Source organism: Suricata suricatta, chromosome 14 (genome assembly GCF_006229205.1).
Source record: "Suricata suricatta isolate VVHF042 chromosome 14, meerkat_22Aug2017_6uvM2_HiC, whole genome shotgun sequence".
In the NCBI taxonomy this organism is placed as follows: Eukaryota; Metazoa; Chordata; class Mammalia; order Carnivora; family Herpestidae; genus Suricata; species Suricata suricatta.
In genome coordinates this window covers 59,864,697-59,883,814 of record NC_043713.1, presented here as the reverse complement: position 1 = coordinate 59,883,814, position 19,118 = coordinate 59,864,697, and the positions used below count along the sequence as shown (strand labels likewise).

The 19,118-nt window shown below is 37.0% G+C and overlaps 1 protein-coding gene across 2 annotated transcripts in view; it reads left to right on the top strand.

Moving 5' to 3' along the window:
* Positions 1–19,118, top strand: part of SPIRE1 (spire type actin nucleation factor 1) — a 216,143-nt gene that overhangs the window by 27,465 nt on the left and 169,560 nt on the right. For both annotated transcript variants that reach the window (XM_029922848.1, XM_029922847.1), the window contains exon 2: positions 816–850. In XM_029922848.1, the coding sequence (XP_029778708.1) occupies positions 816–850 (35 nt within the window). The remainder of the gene's footprint in view (positions 1–815; positions 851–19,118) is intronic.

The window sequence follows — 19,118 nt, the reverse complement described above, 5'->3', positions numbered from 1 at the left end:
CACTTATGGCGAAGAGCACTGGGTGTTGTATGGAAACCAATTTGACAATAAACTATTAAAAAAATAAATAAAAGCTTTGGGATTTAGATTTAAAAAAAGGTTTTTTTTTAAATTGAAAAAGTATGTTTTATTCATCGAAATTGAGAGAAACATGTAATTGTACATGTTCCTTAGTGTTATGTTTCAGTGATGAAGAGAAAATATTAATGTTCCTGTAGCCAAATATTGTTCAATTCTAGTTATTCTTCAGGTGATCCTCTTTGGAAAATTATGTAGTTTTGTCTAATCATGAATCAAAGAAAAACAACCATCATGTATTAAAGAAAATATTAGTTTATGATATTTATGCTTTCATTGAAATGATCACTGTATCTTTAAACTGGAATATATGTTTGGAGAGAAGCCCAAGAGTCTTTAAAGAGTTTTTGAAGGTATTCTAGAGTATTTTAAAAGGTACCTTTTAAATGCCTTTAAAGTATTTTTAGGATATTTTTAAAGATTTAAAATTTTGATAAAAATATTTTTATTTTACTTTCATTAACTTATATATATGCATATTAAATATGTGTGTGTTTTAGATCTTATTACAATTGAGAGAATATTCTTCCCATCTTTCTATTTATTATTTTGTTATGGGCCTATTTAAGCAGATCCCTAAGCAGGACTTTTTAGAATATTTGGTCATTCTAGCACCTTTTATTTGCATAGCTTTTCATAGATGTAATGAAGCCATGCCAGAGTAGTAACTCAGATATTTTTATCAGTATGAAAATGCTAAAATCCTTTGAAAGTAACTTTTTGTATTTTTATTACAGGTAAATTGGGATACTCACATTGTACAGAAACAGAGGTAAGAGAAATGCTCAAAAATTTATTAGTAAAGCAGCTTTGTAGTTCTTTAGAATAACTTAAGTATTGAACATCATTATGGATTTTTGGCCTTCTGACAAGGATGTATTGAGAGCAGATATATATATTTTACATTTAAGAAGAGTAAAATGTGGAGAAAAATCAGTTATATTGCCTGTTCATATATTTAGTAAACATTTTATTTTTTAAGTTATCTCCAAACTCAGCATGAGGCTCAAACTCACAACCCCGAGATCAAAAGCTGCATGCTCCGCTTACTGAGCCAGCCAGGCATGCCTCTTGCCCATATTTTTAAAATTCTAGGGTGTGTTAAAAAGGTTAGCTTAATCAGGGTTTCAAATTTTTCTCATGTTATTATTTGTGAAATTGAGATACTAAAATTCAGAGCCCTTAATAACAAATAGTTTAAGTCATTTTTTTCCATAATCCAATCTAATGTGTCATAATCATTTGTGTTAGACTTCTCTGGACCTGTCTTGGTGTAGGAAAAAAAACAAGGGCTTGGAAACAGTATTCTAATAAGATTAATCATGAATTAAATGCTTTGTTATTTGCATAAACAGGTTTAGCATTTTTAATAATTTAGTTAAAAATTCTGACTCTGAGTTTTAGGGAATTTCCACGTGATTCCTTGCAGGAATTTCAAGGGTAACGCTGAAATATAAGGGTGGCATCCAGGAAGTATGTATGTGTGATGTTCTTTTTGGGAACTGTTGTATCATCTTTACATTAGGAATCTTGGGTCTTTGTTAATGGCAATGACCTTAATAAAGGATTTAAGAAGTTATTTTTTTGAATTTGATAATATATGTACATGTTGTAGGTGTTAGTAAATTTCAACGTTATTTTAAGTAAAATGCAACCTTCTAAGGCATTGTACTGTATAATAAAGAAGCAAAAATAATTTTTTCTTTTGTACATTTAGAAGTTATTATTTTTTAAAATATTTATTTATTTTGAGAGAGTGTGAGCAGAGGAGGGGCAGAGAAGGAGGGAGAGAGAGAGAATCTGAAGCAGGCTCTGGACTGTGAGCATGGAGCTCAATTTGGGGTTCAAACTCAACCGTTAGATCATGACCTGAGCTTAAATTGAGTCAGACACTTAACTGACTGGGCTACCCAGATACTCCTATGGTTTATTTTTGTGTCTTTAGCTTTGGGAGTAGAGATAATTCTTTTCCAAATTAGCTCAAAAAATAGGCAGGAACTTAATTAAAAAATTTTTTTATATTGTGAGAATTTTTGAGTAATATAAAGGAGTAGGACTTGATTTGAGTTAGAAGATAAAATTTCTCTCTGTGGTTTCTGGCCTCTGTCTTTCCAGCTGTGTAATTTTGACCAGTAATTTTTTTCTACTAGAACTTTGGCTTTCTTATATCTATTAAATCTTTATCATAATTTCTATTGACTTCATGGGTTGTGAATTTTAAAGAGTGAAAATGTTATATAAACCCTGAAGACACTATTATATATGTCAAGATGTAAAAGTGTCATTATTCTGTCTTATGTTGTATTGCCATAAAATCTGCATGGTTGTAGCATTTTGTTTAGTACTCATTTTATATGGAACATCACTCATTTTATCTCCGTTGTCTCTTAATTAGTAGCACTTATTCTTTGACCTATACCTTGGGTAATCAAAAGCATTGGAATCTAAACAGAACCCTCATTCAGGATTTTTAATAATCATTTAAAGAGGGGAAATCAAAAGGAAATAAGTTCAATTTGACTAATTTAGTTTACAGAATAGGCCTGGGGTATTTTCTAGGGGTAACAATGGTTGCTTTGTCTGGCGAAGAGACTGGCATTGTGATTTATCTACCTTGTTTGAATTTTTTAAAAAGAATGTCTTAATATATTACTTTATTAAAATAGTAAAATGAAGGGGCAGTAGAGGCAATGGGAATTATTTCAAGGAGTTTGGTGGCTTGAGAGAAAGGGTACAGCTTAAGTGGGAACTTTTGTTTTTTAGGGAAGGTGGTACTTTTGGGAGGTGGGGGGTGGTGGTGGTAAGGAAGCAGGAGGGAATAGGCTGGAGTCCAAGTTAGAGAGTGGATGTGCTGTCATTAGATGTAGGACTGCATGTGGCTTGACTGGAGTGGTGGTTCACCAAGTGCGGTGGGAGGGCTCGGGGGTGGGAGGTGTTCCTGACCTCCTTTCATGGTCCAGCTATTTTTGAAGCAATACTTAGACATTACCTTCCCTTTTATTTACTTTGATTCTCTTGAGGTCACATTGGTGTTTTCCTTGGCCACCTAAGACTGTCATACCAGACCTTAGAAACGGGGGCAAGAACTAGCCACCTTTTATTAAGCATGACCTTTAGTAGATCTACAAAAATGTAAAACAGTATCACCCTTCTCATTATTTTTTTTTGAAAATAGAGTTTTTCCCCCATAAAAATGTTACTTATATTAACATGTTTAATATTTTTAAATGGTTTAAGTGATTAAAAAATTTCTTCGTTTTAATTTCTGATACAGGAGATACTGGTAGATTATGGCTCACATACACAAAACCTCCTTGGATTCCTCAGTAATTTTCAGAGTGTAAAAGGGTCACAGTCTGAGAGCTGCTGGTCTCTGGGGTGTGGTTAGAGTGGGTATTTTTTCCTGAGAAACAGAATTGAAGTCTGAAAGCAGTAAAACCAAAGTCCTGAGGAAGACCATGGGAAATTGAGGGAATCCTTGATAATAAGGATTTCAGCCCGTCTTTTCTGTCAGTGAGACGACAGGGTCATTTCTGAGAATGAGGCTATCCTGGATCAGAATGGTGATTGCTAGAGCCTCTTCTGCCCTTACATTGTTCTGTTGAGAAAGGAGATGTTCATCAAGCTCTGGCATTAAGTGCAGACCAAGGTAAGAGCTTCTAACAAGTTGTAGGTGAGCGGAGCTGTGAAGGGCCCTGGATAAGATGGAGGAGCACGTTGCTTGCTCCACACTGTGTGTGGGTTCCCACCCCAGGAGCCCATATGTGGGGTGTTTGTGCTTGGGCCCAGCTCCTGCTCCACCCTTTCCCTTCACTTCTCAGCCTCAGGATTGCTCAGCTGAAAGATGAGTTGTTGTGAATACAGAGAGTTTAGCATAAAGCCCAGCTTAATGGATGTAGCTTGGGAGGTGTATAGTTTCTTGGGGCAGAGAAAGTCATCTTCCTAAGCAAGGCTCATGGACTGCCAGGACCCTCAGCGTGACGGCTAGGAAAGCAGAATCCCTTTACGTCATCAGGACGTATAACTTGAGGTGTTCAACTGTGTATTTTAATAGTTTTTGTAGCACATAGAAATCATATTATGATTAACTTATAATTCTTTTTAATACTTTCCTTGTATTCAGAAAAAACAAACAAAATTTTGCGTCAACTTTTATGTGGTCTTGTATCCTAATATAACTTAGGGTTTCTAAAAGATCAAATATTGTAGCTTATTTCTGTTTCGAAAATTTCTTTAGTGTACTTGATTATACTAGTATTTTCCAGCATTTGAACTCATTAAGGGAAATCTTTCATATAGTTTGTTTTATTTTTTTTAGTGTTTTATTTATTTTTGAGAGAGAGGGTGCACGAGTCGGGGAGGGGGCAGATTTTCCTACATCTTGTTTCCATTTTTTGAAGGTATAATTTGCATACAGTAAAATTTACCCTTTTCAGTTACAGTTTTCCAAGTTTTGAGAAACATTAAGTTGTGCTAATCATCTCCACAATGAGGTTCTGTCATTCTCCCCCAAACTCTTCCAGTGTCCCGTGGTGGTCACTCCCTCACCTCCCCCACTCCAGGCCTCTGTCAGCCACTGAGCTGTATTTTGTCTTTTCATTTTGAGAAGGGCATATAATTTCAACAGCGCATTACCCCAGCTACTTAGTCTCTAGAAGGGCTCACAGCTCAGCCTGGTCATTTATAAACTCCTGATGACTGACCTGTTCCTGTGGGTACTTGCCCATCTAAGGGGCAGTTATGTTCCACAGTTTGGGGGTGCTTTTTTTCAAGTTTTTCTTACTGCCATTATTTAAATAATTTTGTGGGTTGTACTTTTATATTTGAAGAAATTTGCTAAGCACTTAATGCTAAAACATAAAGGATTTGAATTTTCAAGTATTTTAATTGAGGCGTTTTCATTGTTGTTTTTAGTTTCCAAATTTCATCACGTCCCTGTTTTCCATTAACCACCACTAATTATGAAGCGCTGAGGCTCTTTCCCTTTAGCAGGAAAGAAGGTTAAATGAATAACTAGAACAGTCCTGTTGTTCCCTTGGTAGATGAACTGTTTTAAGTGGAATAGGTTAAAACATTATATAAAGTTAAATTAACTTTTGTCAATACTGTAATCTTGATAAAGCTAGTTTATAAAAATCGTAGTGTAGCAGAAAAATGTTGTCTTTACTGTGGGAAACTTTGAAAGATTCATGTTCACATTTTAGGAATAGAGTTGATATAAACTGTACATAAATACTTATTGTGTCTCATTCCCATGTTGAAACTTTAAAAAAATACTTTAGAGCTAACCTTTTGCTAAGTATTACTGTGGTCATTAATTTTATCCACTTAACTAAGAAACAAATTTTAGAAATCAGAGCTAAAATATAGAGCGGTTAAGTAACTTGCCCAAGGCCATATAGCCAGTGTTGCAGAACCACTTCCCTTCACCTTTCCTTTATCTTTATCCAGCCTGTATTTATCTGCAGTGTAAGGCATCTACATAATGCTGATAATTAGTTTAGTGTCCCGTTCGGACCGTGAAATGGCTGAATGTCTCCTGACTCTGTATAATGTCTTTTCCTGTGACTACAGTTCCTGGCATTGTGTAGCCAAGGACTGTGTTCCTGCTCCATGTAACCTGGGCAAAGGACTGATTGCAGTCCCTGAACCTTCAGCCCTGTTGGTTAGATGCACATAGAGTTCTGTGCTGTATGATTTGTGAAGTAGTCTCATTCTAATTTACTCAGAATAACTTAAGAATTGCTCTATATATTTGAACCTCCTGGGAAACGAGGCCTAGAATTAGTCTGCTTTGTTGGGGAGCCCAAATATCTTGAGAATGAGCCAAGAAATATATCAGAGTTAGTGCCTTGGACTTATTCCATTTTGATTATATGCAATTTTGGGCACAAAAAGGATTATAGGAAATATTTTTTTGTTTCCTAAGCACTCTAAAATAAACTGCCAAAAGTAGCATGTGGGAGTTCGGTGCTTTAACACAGATATTTAAAAATTCCCATTTTGTGTTTAGCCAAATCAGCCCACTGACCTTTGATTTCACCTCTGGCTCATGCAGACCCATGGTGACAGTTGGATGAGTAATGCCTCTTTTAATTGACATTTGATAGCCCTTAGTTAACTTCAAAAGTAATTTAAAAATGTAACTTGAAGAAGTATGTTCAGTTGACCCTTGAGCAACTTAGACTCCCCAAAAAGTTAACTACTAATAACCTTACCAGTCAGTTAACAGATTCTTTTTATATTATATGCTGTTTTATTACAATAGAATAAGTTACGTAGGATGTTATTAAGAAAATCATAAGGATGAGAAAATACATTTACAGTACTGTACTGTATTTAACTGAAAAAACACAGTATAATTGGACCTGTGCAGTTCAAACCTGTGTTATTCCAGGATCAGCTATAATATTTTCATGAAAATATTTGCATTGTGCATAACTTCAGCTGTATAATGAACTTGTTTAAATGATTGTGAAGTTAGTATTTGATATCAAACTAATCTTAAAGCAGAAACAAAAAGACAGTTACTATCATGTCTGCTCTTTCAACAGATTTTAAGCCTTACTTTAAGGTTTTATAAATGGAATTTCATGACAAGAAATTAAAATAATGATATATTTTCTATAAAAGGATTGGAAGAATAAACTCCATTAGCTGCTGGTAACAACAGCATTTTCTCCTTAGTCAGGAGGCCAAAAGGAATGGGAAAGCTGTTCACATTCTACTTCTTGCACTTTTGGATGAAAACCCAAATGTGCCTGAATTTATATAGCCCTTTGGTTGACTTCAACTTACATGCTTTGGAAATTGATTTGTGTGTACTCAGAGGAAATTGTGTCTACCTTTGAGTTGTTGCTTCTGAGTATTAATATTAGTAGAGGTTGGTAGTGAGGTATTAATGGAGTTATAAATACTCACTTGGATTACATGTATCATCAGATAGAGACTGGCGTATTATGTTAGTTACTTGTTACATTTGAAATTCATTTCTCCTTGCCTTTCTCCTTCTTCCTGCCTCTCTTTCCCCTCTACCCTCTCTCTTCTCATAACATTTATTACCAAAAATGTCTTTCTGTATAGTAGTCATAGATATCTTAAATACAGGGCACATGGTTTAACCATAGGATGTAAAAATTGTACAAGTAGTGTTCCTTTGTATAGTTTTTACTATATTTGAAGACCAATAGCAGTTATATATATATGTCTGACAAAGGATTTCAGAATAGCTCAGATTATCTGGGAGTAAACATAGTATTCTCGACTGAATAGAGAGTTTACACTACAGTTATCTCAGGCACCTGTAAGTACTTTGATAATAGACTAGAAAGTTTTCATAATAATTTGCCTTGTTAGGGAACCATATCAATCTACCTTAATGAAAAATTTAAATTTTTAATAAAATAAAACAGTATTTTTCAGCACAGAGGCTACAGTGCTGGTGTATCAAGGTGGGAAGGAGCTGGATTTTTTTGTTGCCTTTATCTTTTCTTTTTTTTTTTTTTTTCAGTGTTTGTTTATTTTTGAAAGGAAGAGAGGGAGGGAGCATGAGCAGGGGAGGGGCAGAGAGAGAAGGAGACAGAATCTGCAGCAGGATCTAGGGTCTGAGCTATTAGCACAGAGCCTGATCCGGGGCTCAAACCCATGAAGTGCAAGATCATGACCTGAGCCAAAGTCAGACACTCAACGGACTGAACCACACAGGGGCCCCTTTATTGCGTTTTTCAAAGTACCTTTATTCTTTGTAGAAATGGTATATGTTTGTTGTAAAAATTAGAACATTGCAGAAAGATACGAAGAAGAAAGTGACAAACACTTCATACCCTACCATCTAGTGGTAATGGCTGTTTCTTCTTCTGGACATCTTCCCGTATTTATGTAACAAACTTGACTTAATGGTGTGCTATTCTCAGAGATACATGTGTCTGCATAAAAGACAAACTTGGCTTTAAGGAGTTAGCAAGACAGAGGGAAAGCTTTAGGTATATGGGTAGAACTTTCCAGGCAGAAGGAAATCACAGTGAGGACTCCTAAGAGATCAAACTGTTTTTAAAACTGAGAGAACAGGCTATCTGAAGCATAGAGAATGTTAGGGAGAGTTGTAGGAAATGTAGGGAAGACAATATGGTGCTGGGTCTTATAGATCATATTAAAGATTAGACATTATCGGGGCACCTGGGTGGCTCAGTTGGTTAAGCCTCCGGCTTCGGCTCAGGTCAGATCCCACGTTCGTGGGTTTGAGCCCCGCGTCGGGCTCTGTGCTGACAGCTAGCTCAGAGCCTGGAGCCTGCTTTGGATTCTGTGTCTCCTTCTCTCTCTGCCCCTCCCCCTCTCATGCTCTGTCTCTCTCTGTATCAAAAATAAATAAAACATTGAAAAAAAAAGATTAGACATTGTCCAATTTCTCTTCAAGAGAAGAAACCTTTTTGTCTGAAATTTTCTTTTTTTAGGGTCATTCTTCTTTTGATGTGTATTCTTCATTTGCTGTTTGCTTATATTTTCTGTGTGGTATTTATATATTCGTACTTTTTCAGTTTGTGCATCATTTCATTAAATTGTTATTGTAACAATGCACTGGTGACCTAAAGAGTAGCTTGTCTACTCATGGCTAGTAGTGGTGATGGAACTCAGTTAGTCTAGAGGGACCGGGGAATGTGAGATAGACAGTCAGAGAGAGGCTGATCAAGAGAGCTTCCATTGTTTAGTATGGTGTCTCTTGACATCATCCCTCCTCTTGGTAGAGAATTTTACTGTATTTATTTTAAAAATACAATGTAAAAAAACTCATCAGTAAAATTAGGTAATTTACTTGGTTTTGTGATAGTTCCCTAATTTCTTTTGATGCAGGTGCTTTCTTAATTTTTTGTGAGAACTTTATCAAGATGTATTTCACAGATACAAGTGACTCATTTACAGTGTGTATTCATTGGTTTTTGGTATATTCACAGAATTATGCAACCATCACCACACTCAGTTTTAAAACATTTTTGTCACCTCTGAAAATCCAGTACCTTTAGCTATCATCCACGGTTTCCCAGTACCTCTACCACTACCCCCACCCCCAAAGAACAACTAATTTACTTTCTATCTTTGTGGACTTGCCTATTCTGGATATTCCCTATAAGTGAATTAATATGTGGATTAGTTAATGTGAATGAATATAATATATGGTCTTTTGTGCCTGACTTTCACTTAGCACAATGTTTTCAAGGTTTATACTGATAGCATGTATCAGTACTGCATTCATTTTTACTGCTGAATATTCAACTATATGGATATGCCATATTATGTTTACCTATTCATGAGTGGATGGACATTTGAGTCACTTGCACATTTTGGCCATTATGAATAATGCTCCTATAAATGTTCCTGTACAAGGTTGTGTGTGGATGTAAGTTATTTCTCTGGGTTATATACCTAGAAGTAGAATTGTTGGGTCAACTGGTAATGCTGTGTTTTAACTTTTGAGGAACTGCCAAACTGTTTACCAAAACAGCTCCATCATTTGACGTTCGCATCAGCAGTATATGAGGGCTTTGATTTCTCTACATCCTCACTGATACCTGTTGTTCTGCCTTTTTAATTCTAGCCATTCTGGTGGGTATAAAATGGTATTGCATTTGGTTCTGGTTTGCATTTCCCTGGTGATTAATGATGTTGAGCATGTTTTCTTGTGCTTATTGGCTATTTGTACATTTTTATGTTCATCTTGGCCTCTTTTTAAGTTGGGCTATTTATCTCTTTATTGTTGAATTGTGATAGTTCTTTATATATTCTACATACAAGTCCCTTATCAGATACATGATTTGCACATATTTTCCCCATTCTGTGGCATTTCTTTTCATTTCTTTATGGTATACTTTTAAGTACAAAAATTTTTAAATTTTAATGCAGTTTTAATATGTTTGTTTTTTCTTTTGTTGCTTGTTGTTTTGATATCCTGGGAGTCTGTTGCCAAATGCAAGATGATGAACATTTACCTCTGTGTTTTCTCTAAGAGTTTCTTAGTTTTGCCTCTTATACTTTGATGGTCTTTGATCCATTTTCCAATTATTTTCTGTATATGATTTGAAGTTAATAAGGAACCAACATCATTCTTTTCTATGTGGCTATCCAGTTGTCCTGGCACCATTTCTTGAAGAGACTATTCTTTTCCTCACTGAATAGTCTTGGCACCCTTGTCAAAAATCAGTTGACTGTAGATCTGTGGATTTATTTCTAAATTCTCAGTTCTGTATTGTCATGCCAGCACCGTGCTGTCTTAATCAATTTCCACTTCTTTGTAGTAAGATATGAGATCCAGAAGTGTGAGTCCCCCAGACTTGATCTTTTTCAAGATTATTTTGGTTCTTCTAGGTCCCATGCATTTCTATATGATTTTTAGAATCAGCTTGTAAATACTATAAAGAAGCTAGCTGGGATTCTGATACAGATAGTGTTGAATCTTTAGATGGATTTGGGTAGTATTGCCTCTTAATAGTGCCAAGCCTTTCAGTCCATGAACACAGAATGTCTTCTCATTTATTCAGATGTTCTTCAATTTTTTTCAATATTTTATAGTTTTCAGAGTGTAAGTTTTACATTTACACTGTTAAATTTATTCATAAGTATTTTATTCTTTTTGATGCAGTTATAAATGGAATTGATATCTTAATTTCATTTTTGGATTATTCATTGCAAGTATTTAGAAGTACAGTAGAGGGGTGCCTGAGTGGCTCAGTTGGTAGAGCATCTGGCCCTTGGTTTCGGCTCAGGTCATGATCTCATGGTTTGCAAGTTTGAGCCCTGTATTGGGGCTTTGTGCTGACAAAGTGGAACCTGCTTGGGATTCTGTCTTTCCCTCTTTCTCAGCTCCTCGCACGTCCTCTCTCTCTCTCTCTCAAGATAAATGAATAAAATTAAAGTTACAATTGATTTTTTATAATGATCTTTTGTCTACAACCTTGCTGAACTCATTCATTAGTTTTGGTAGTTTTTTATTATATGCCCTAGGATTTTCTATGTGCAAGATCATGTTATCTGTGAATAGAGAGATTGCTTTCTTCATGTCTAATTTGGATACCTTTTATTTCATCCTTTTGCTCTTTCCTTTTTAAAAATTGTTTTTATGGAACTCAGAGTTGGAGGGTATAGTACTCCTCCAAACTATTTAAATAATTTATTTCAAATCAGTTTTATGAGAGAATACTTAAAAGTTTGAATGTTAAATCAGAGACTTTTGAGACAGTGTTTATATAATTTATATTTTAAGTAGGTACATAAATTTTATGTGTGTTGAACAGATTTCAGTTTGGCCCATTGTAACTGACAATGGGGCTGTTTCTTGTTTCCCCTGAGGATCATTTTATATGTATAATATCAACTTTATTATAAGAGTACTTTCTAGAATATAAAGTTAAAAGGCAAAGATGGCTTTCAAACTAGGAGTTGGTGACTGACTTTATTGGTTGAACTCTCATGTTCTATTCATAGATGTTTTATCTGACATGGCTGCTTATTTTTCTTCAACAGAAAAGTTCTTTAATAGTTTTGCAGCTTGTGACTCTTGTTGCACCTGTGCATAATTAATAAGCCCCTTGTTTTTTAGTTTGAATTTATTATCTGGGAGAAATTATCCTGGATAAATAGAGATCTTAGGTAAATGAAAAGAATTATGAAAGGGAGGAGAAATTATGGATACAAAGTAAAAACTTGACTTAATTCAGACATCATTTGTCAAACACTTGACATTTACAGACATTACAGCACTATAGGGAATATAGTGCTGTTCTCAAGAATAGATACGTTGCTAGAGTACTGCTATTATAAAATATTTTTTAAAAGAATTGTTGATTTATTAATAATCTTAACAAAAAGTAGCACATGGTATAACATAACTGAATAAGAGATCAGAACTTGAGCTTGTTTGATCAAGCCATGCTCTTATCTAGTTTCACTTTTTTCCCCCATAGTTTTTAAATTCAAACACTTGCCCACTAGTACAATAGAACAGCAATGAAACACTGTTGTAGCAATCAGAAGTATTTAAAAAGTATCTCTCAAAGGTACTTGTAGTCCATCTATCTTTATAGGTTATAACACAATAAAATCATCAAAATTTCCTTACAAATTTTTTTTTCACAGGGCCTGAGTAGCTCAGTCAGTTAAGTGTCCAACTGTGGAGTTTGGCTCATGTCATAATCTCACTGTACATGAGATCAAAGCCCCACATCTGACAGTGCTGAGCCTCCTTGGGATTCTCTTTCTGCCCCTCTCCCACTTGCATGTGTGCTCATGCACGTGCTCTCTCTCTCAAAATAAATAAACATGAAAAAAAAGATTTTTTTTCAATCTCCTCATCTGTTGTTGCTACTTTGGAACTCTCCTCTTACACCTACCCTCAAACAAAGCCATCCCACCTACCACACTTTTCCTAGAGTTCACCTGTCTGTCATTTTCTCTTCTCTCTGCCTTTGGCTTTTTCCAGTTTGGCTAATATCTGATTCTCCACTCCAAATGAAGAGTCCAGAATCACAGAGATGTCCTTTTCCTTGTCCCATTCCTATCCTCCTTTCCTTGACATTGATCCTGTGTCATCTTGTCAGTCTCCATTCTATACTGTGGACAGCTCAGAACCTGAGCCGGCAAAGTAAAACTCTCCTTGGATAGTAGGTAAGGGAGAGAAGCTGGTAGTGGGTGAGAGTAGATGATTGGGAATGGGATAATATGTCTCTTTCAGTTGTATCTTACAAATAAGTGGAGTCATATTAGAAAGACCCTGCTGTGCAGCCTCTTCATTTTGCATTGGTGATCATGTTGATTGTATGAGAGTCTCAATTCTTTTTTCTTTTGCTGTGAGATGAGCTCCTTCCCTTTACTTCCATGGCTGCCCCCATATTTCACTGTCCAGCTCAGAAAGAAAAGATAGGAGAAAAAGATACCTTTTTGAGTAGGGCATAAAAAAAAGACTATGGGCACTGGCTCTAATTTGGCATATTGGACACAAATATTCCCTCTTTACTCGAGAGGCAATAATACCTATTTCCTTAAACTGTTACTTATATACATTTTGGTTTATTAAACTTGGAATCTTATTTTTTATTTATGCATAGTTAATAAAATTAGATGGTTAGTACCAAGGTAATTAAAAGGAGCAAGACAATCATTTGTATGATTTGATGCTTTTCTTATTATTTTCAAATATACTATTCTATTACTGCTCTGTAACTTACACAAGAAAGAAATTGAAGGGGTGCCTGGGTGGCTGAGTTGGTTGAGCATCTGACCCTGATTTCGGCTCAGGTTGTGATCCCAGAGTCACTGGGCTGTGTGCTGAGTGCGAAGCCCGGTTAAGATTTTCTCTCTCTCCATCTGTCCCTTTCCCTGCTCACACAACTTCTCTCTTAAAAAAAAAAAAAATTTAAAAAAGAAATAGAATAATTAAAAACAAGTTAACGATCTGTATTTGTGACATGGGCCTGGGATTTCATGGTTTGGGCCAGTATATATGGCCCTGAATAAGGACCGCCTGTTAGCATTAGAGGAGAGGCCATGGCTACCAGACTGGACTGGACTTTGGGCAGGGAAGGGGTGGGAGGAGAACAGAATGCTTAGGGGAAGGAGCTGGCAAAAGAATTGAAGAAGATTGTGAAACCTCCTTAAAATATCTACTGGAAGAGCTAGTTCGTTTCCTGTTTTAAATTTCTTTGTTCTGGAAGCTAGACAGGCCTGGTTAAGAATGGGAGATGGAGAGAATTCTGTAACCCAGGACAAGCTGTAAAAGGTTGCTAAGGAGATTCCTTTGAGAGGGAGCAGTATTTAAATGAACTGTTACTGAACTCTGACTTCTTAAGGCAGGAAATGAAGGGAGGAGGGTGCTTTATTTCACTTCGTTAACATTTTAGGAAGCAAGCAAAGCAAGACTCCTTAAACACAAATCATTTGGTGTGGAAACAGTTAACTTACATGGTGTTAACATTACAGCTCAGAACACTTTATTGAAGTACAGGGCATTGAGAAAAGGCACAAATTATTAAGTTACAGCTTGCTGAACTTTTATAGATAGTGATAAAGTTGTATATTTTTTTAAGTTTATTTATTTTGAGAGAATGGAAGAAAATACACACTCAGGAAGGGCAGAGAGAGAGAGAGAGAGAGAGAGAGAGAGAGGGAGGGAGATACAGAATCCCAAGCTGACACTGCAGAGCCCAGTGCAGGGCTCGAACTCATGAACCATGAGATCATGACCTGAGTCGAAGTCAGGAGTCAGACACCTAACCAACTGAGCCACCCGAGTGCCCTGATAATGTTGTGCTTTAATTCCATTTAAGTATAAACTTTATTATATCTATATCTATATCTGTATCTTTATCTATCTATATATCTATATATACATATGTTTTTGGAAAATGTCATCTTAGAAATTTCAACTTCATGTGAAGATCAGAGTAATAATTTCAAAGCATTACAGAAATTTTGTTTAGTCTCTGCTTTTAATTGCATGTTGTACCCCCATCTTCTTTCCCAGCCTCCTGTTACTAAAACAAAAACCAAGGGAAGAAATTCTTTCAGGGAGAAAGGAGCCATTCTGTTTAAAACTGATTTAAAGCAGTACTGTCCAGTAGTGGAATGCATGCAATTTAAAAGTTTCTGCGGGGAGGAGTGAGGGACACAGATCAAGGGAGACTACTGAATACTGGAGACGAACCATGGACTGAAGGGGGAGGGGAAGAGGGGGAGGGGGGATGGTCATGGTGGGGGGCACTTATGGGGAGAAGCACTGGGTGTTATATGGAAACTAATTTGACAATAAACTATTATTTTAAAAAAAAAGTAAAAAGAGGGGTGTCTGAGTGGCTCAGTCAGTTGAGCGTCCAACTTTGGCTTAGGTCATGATCTCATAGTTCGTGCTTTTGAGCCCCGCATCAGGCTCAGAGCCTGGAGCCCTATCTTCAGATTCTGTGTCTCCCTCTCTCTCTGACTTTCCCCTGCTCACGCTGTCTCTCTCTCTCTCTCTCTCAAAAATAAATAAAACATTAAAATTTTTTTCTTAAATTAAAAAAAAAAGTAAAAAGAACCAGCTAAAATTAATTTTGACAATATATTTTATCTGAATTAGTATACGTAAAACATATCAACATGTGATCAATATGTAAATTGTTGGGGTGTGTCGGTGGCTGTCGTTTGAGCATCAGACTTTTGATTTCGGCTCAGGTCATGATCCCAGGGTCATGGGCTCGAGCCCTGTGAAGGGCTCTGTGCTGATAGCACGGAGCCTGCTTGGGATTCTCTCCCTCTGTCTTTCTCTGCCCCTCCTATGCTTGCGTGTGTGCTCTCTCTCTCAAATAAACTTTTAAAAAATATGAAAATTATTAATGAACTATTTTATATATTTTTTTCATGCTAAAATCTTTCTGGGATGTATTTTACTTCACTTCTCTGTTTGGGCTAAGCACACTTGAAGTTCTTCTCGTCACACTTAGTTAAAGGAGTAGGGAGAAGAAAGAATAGAAATGTTTGAAAAATGAGAAACTTGAAGGGATCAGAGAAGTTTTGGTCTTGAATTATCTTTAACAAAAATCCAGGAGGCTTAGTGGGGAGTAAGGACAGCATGGTAAGGGTCTTAGCTAGCTGACCATAAAGAGTAGATGCATATCCTCAGGTATACTGCATAGATTCTAGAAAGGCCAGGGACAGAGAGATTTATTATTATAATGATGGACCTTGGAATTTAACCTTCTTAAGGAGAAATTGGAATATAAGGGTGAGTGGTGAGGGAGAGTAGAAAGAACATAGGATCAATGGATTGTAGGTCCTGGGGAGGTTGCAAGAGTATTAGAGTCTGATACTAGAAGGGATGAGCCAGAAAGTTAGGGGAGGTTGTCAAAGAGAGGGACCCTTGAAATTGAAGTGATGGAAAGTTGTTGTTGCCGCTGGTAGAAGGGTCTGGGGTATCACTGGGATAGGGGTGCCTGAGGTCAGGTGGAGGAAACATTACAGGACAGGAGCGCACACATGTGAGAGGCTCAGGTATTGGGAGCGTCATTTCACATCACCCAAGAATTAGGAGAGGAGACTGACAGGAAACTGGCAGCTAAAATCATCAAGCTGTGATGGGATAGCTGGGGGCTTTATAGATGACACCAGCAGGAGGGACAGTAGGTGTGTGTATATAGCCTGGTGATGTAAGGGCCAAACCTGGAAAATCTTTGAGGAGTAGGGAAGGAGAATGTGTGAGGAAACATCCAGGAGAAGCAAGGGCATCTTCCCCAATTTCAGTCCCAGTGTTGAGGATTATCAAAGAAAGAACAGCCAGGACCAACATTGCCCTCTGGGGAAATTTAGATTTAGGTTAGAGCAAGAAGGTGAAGGGGATCATTCAGAGAAGATGAAGATACAGGGGACCATTGGTTTTAGAGGGCACAATGGACTGGATTCAGAAGTTGGGGAGGGGTAGACCACAGGCCTAGAAGAAAGGAATGTAGATGGTCCATTATAGTATAAAATGAGTTATAAAAAAATAGGCATTGAATGATCCAATATTTATAAAAAAATATGCAAAAGACAAACACAGTAAACTCTTAACAGTGATCCAGCAATTTATGTTCTTTTACATTGCTTGTATTTTTTAGGATTTATAATGAATATGTTTTGCTTTTGTAATAAGAAAACAATAAAAGAGATATCATAGACGTATTTGTCGAGGGGAGGGTGCAATGAGGTGAAACTAAAAGTGGAAACACACATTTTGCTTTGTTACTAGTCACGAGTGACTCTAGCAGTCTGTTCCGTTTGGCCTTCCAGACCCAAGTCCAGTCCCATGACTAAGCTAGATGAGGGGTGGGGAAGCCAGAGCAGTGCTCAGTGCCTTAGGGCCTGGCCACAATTCAAGAACCATAGGTAGCTGATTCCCATCACATTTAGTCTCTTTAGGGATCTCAGTTTTTAACCAGGAGAGAAAAGTGAAATCAGTTGAACTGGGAAGCATCTATTGAAGGTGACTTAAAAGAAATGTAGGATGTAAGGGAAAGTTAGCTGTTACAGGCTGTTCTAAAAAGATGAACTCCTATTGCTTTTAAAGCCTTTCTGTGAATATTGTTGAATTAGCACAATCCATTTTCAAGAAACAGGACCTTGTGATTGTCACAAGTTACTCAGGCAATTAGAAACTCGGAAATTGACTCTTGTGGAAGCCACTCCATGAGTCACAGTTACAGTGTGGTAGTGGAGCTGTCAGATCCAGTGCTGTTCTTATATCAGATGACTGCTGAGATAATTGAAATCGTTTCTGAAATTTGTTTACCTTGAGCTAAGTAAAAAGCAAGTTGCATGTTCTAACAAAATTATGTTTTATTCTATTGTTCAGCAGGTAGGAGGGTAAGTCAGCCTTTTAATTATGTGTATGGTACTAATACAAGGGAACATTAGATTGTTAATTATAAAAATCAGGTAATTAAAGGGAGAAAATAATTTTCTTGTTTTAGTAAGGTGAGCAGCCTTGGAAACCAGCTAGACCAGGAGAGTAACCCTGAGCTAGGTAAGCACATAAACACCTCTTTCCTTTCTCCTTCCCTTTCTCTAAACATAAAATTTATCATCTTAACCATTTTCAAGTGTACAGCTTAGTAGTGATAAATATTAATATTCATGTTGTTGTGCAACAGATCTCTAGAATCTTTTCAGCTTACAAAACTGAACCAACCGCATTCCCATTGAACAACTCCCCACCCCCTCCTCTCCCAGCCCCTTGCATCCACCATACTGTATTCTATCTCTATGAATTTGACACTCTAGGTCCCACATATAAGTGGGATCCTGTTTATCTTTTTGTGACTGGCTTATTCCATTTAGCATAATGACCTCCAGATTCATCCATGTTACAGCGTATGTCAGAATTTCCTTCCTTCTTAAGGTTGAATAAAAAATATTACATTGCGTTTATGTACTACATTTTGTTTATCCAGTTATGTGTTAGTAGCCGCGTGGCTTACTTCCCCACTTTGGCTCTTGTGCATAGTACTGCTGTGAACATGGGTGTGCAGTCACGGGAGACTTGAGCAGTGGCGTGATCTGCTCTGGCTTTGTTCAGGAAATGCTTTACTCTGGCTGGATCCTTTCCTGCTGATAGGTGAGCAGTGACTTTGCTTCTACTGTGTTCCTAATGCTCACAAACTGGCAGTCAAACATTTGAAGAAGTAAATGACAGAATGAAACATACTATCCTGCAGACTCTGGAGGCCATCGTGTGGTTTACAATGTGTTAACTCACACATGTACTGCACAGTGGTCCTTTACTGTATGGGGTCTCAGACTTCAGTGAAAATACGATGAAAAACAAAAAAACAACAAAAAAAAGGAAAATCTGATGAAAAGTATGGAATCTTCCCCAAAAGAAAACACACAAATAGAGTAACATGTTTACCTACAATGTCAGTGAGTTCTTGAACTCCTGACACCTGTGGAAAGACTTTATGCATAACTAGGGCATTGACTGTTCTTGTGTTCTTGGCTTATGTTGGTGGCGTGGAGCACTTATCCTGCTGTGATATTTGAGATGTCATAGCTTCAGTCACAGAGCAGCAGTGCCACTTACTCTAAATTGTAGGCTACACAGCATTTGTCATTTTCATCAGCCTTATTTCATGACAGGACAGATTTTCCCCAGCTTTACCTGAGTCCGCATCTCCAGCTATGTACAAGTCCCTAATTCCTGGCTGCTTCTGGATACAGAAATCAGGAGACCATAGCTGTAGGCCTTTACTGTTTTCTGTTCTGTTTCAGGTCCATGGAGATTCTCATCTTCTTTTGAGTATGGATGTCTCAAAAACATTTTAAAAAATTTATCTGCCACTTGCTTGGAGTGTATTTGTGGAATGACAGTCTCAGAGAGTGAAGTCACAGCAAACATGACTGAGAAGTTACCCTTCACTGAGTGTACACTAGGAATGAGTAGATAGGGATTGTTTGAATTGATAGGGGTTGGGGCCAGGTCTGGGGTATCTTTTTTTAAAATTTTTTAATGTTTTATTTATTTGAGATACAGAGCATGAGAGGGGGAGGGA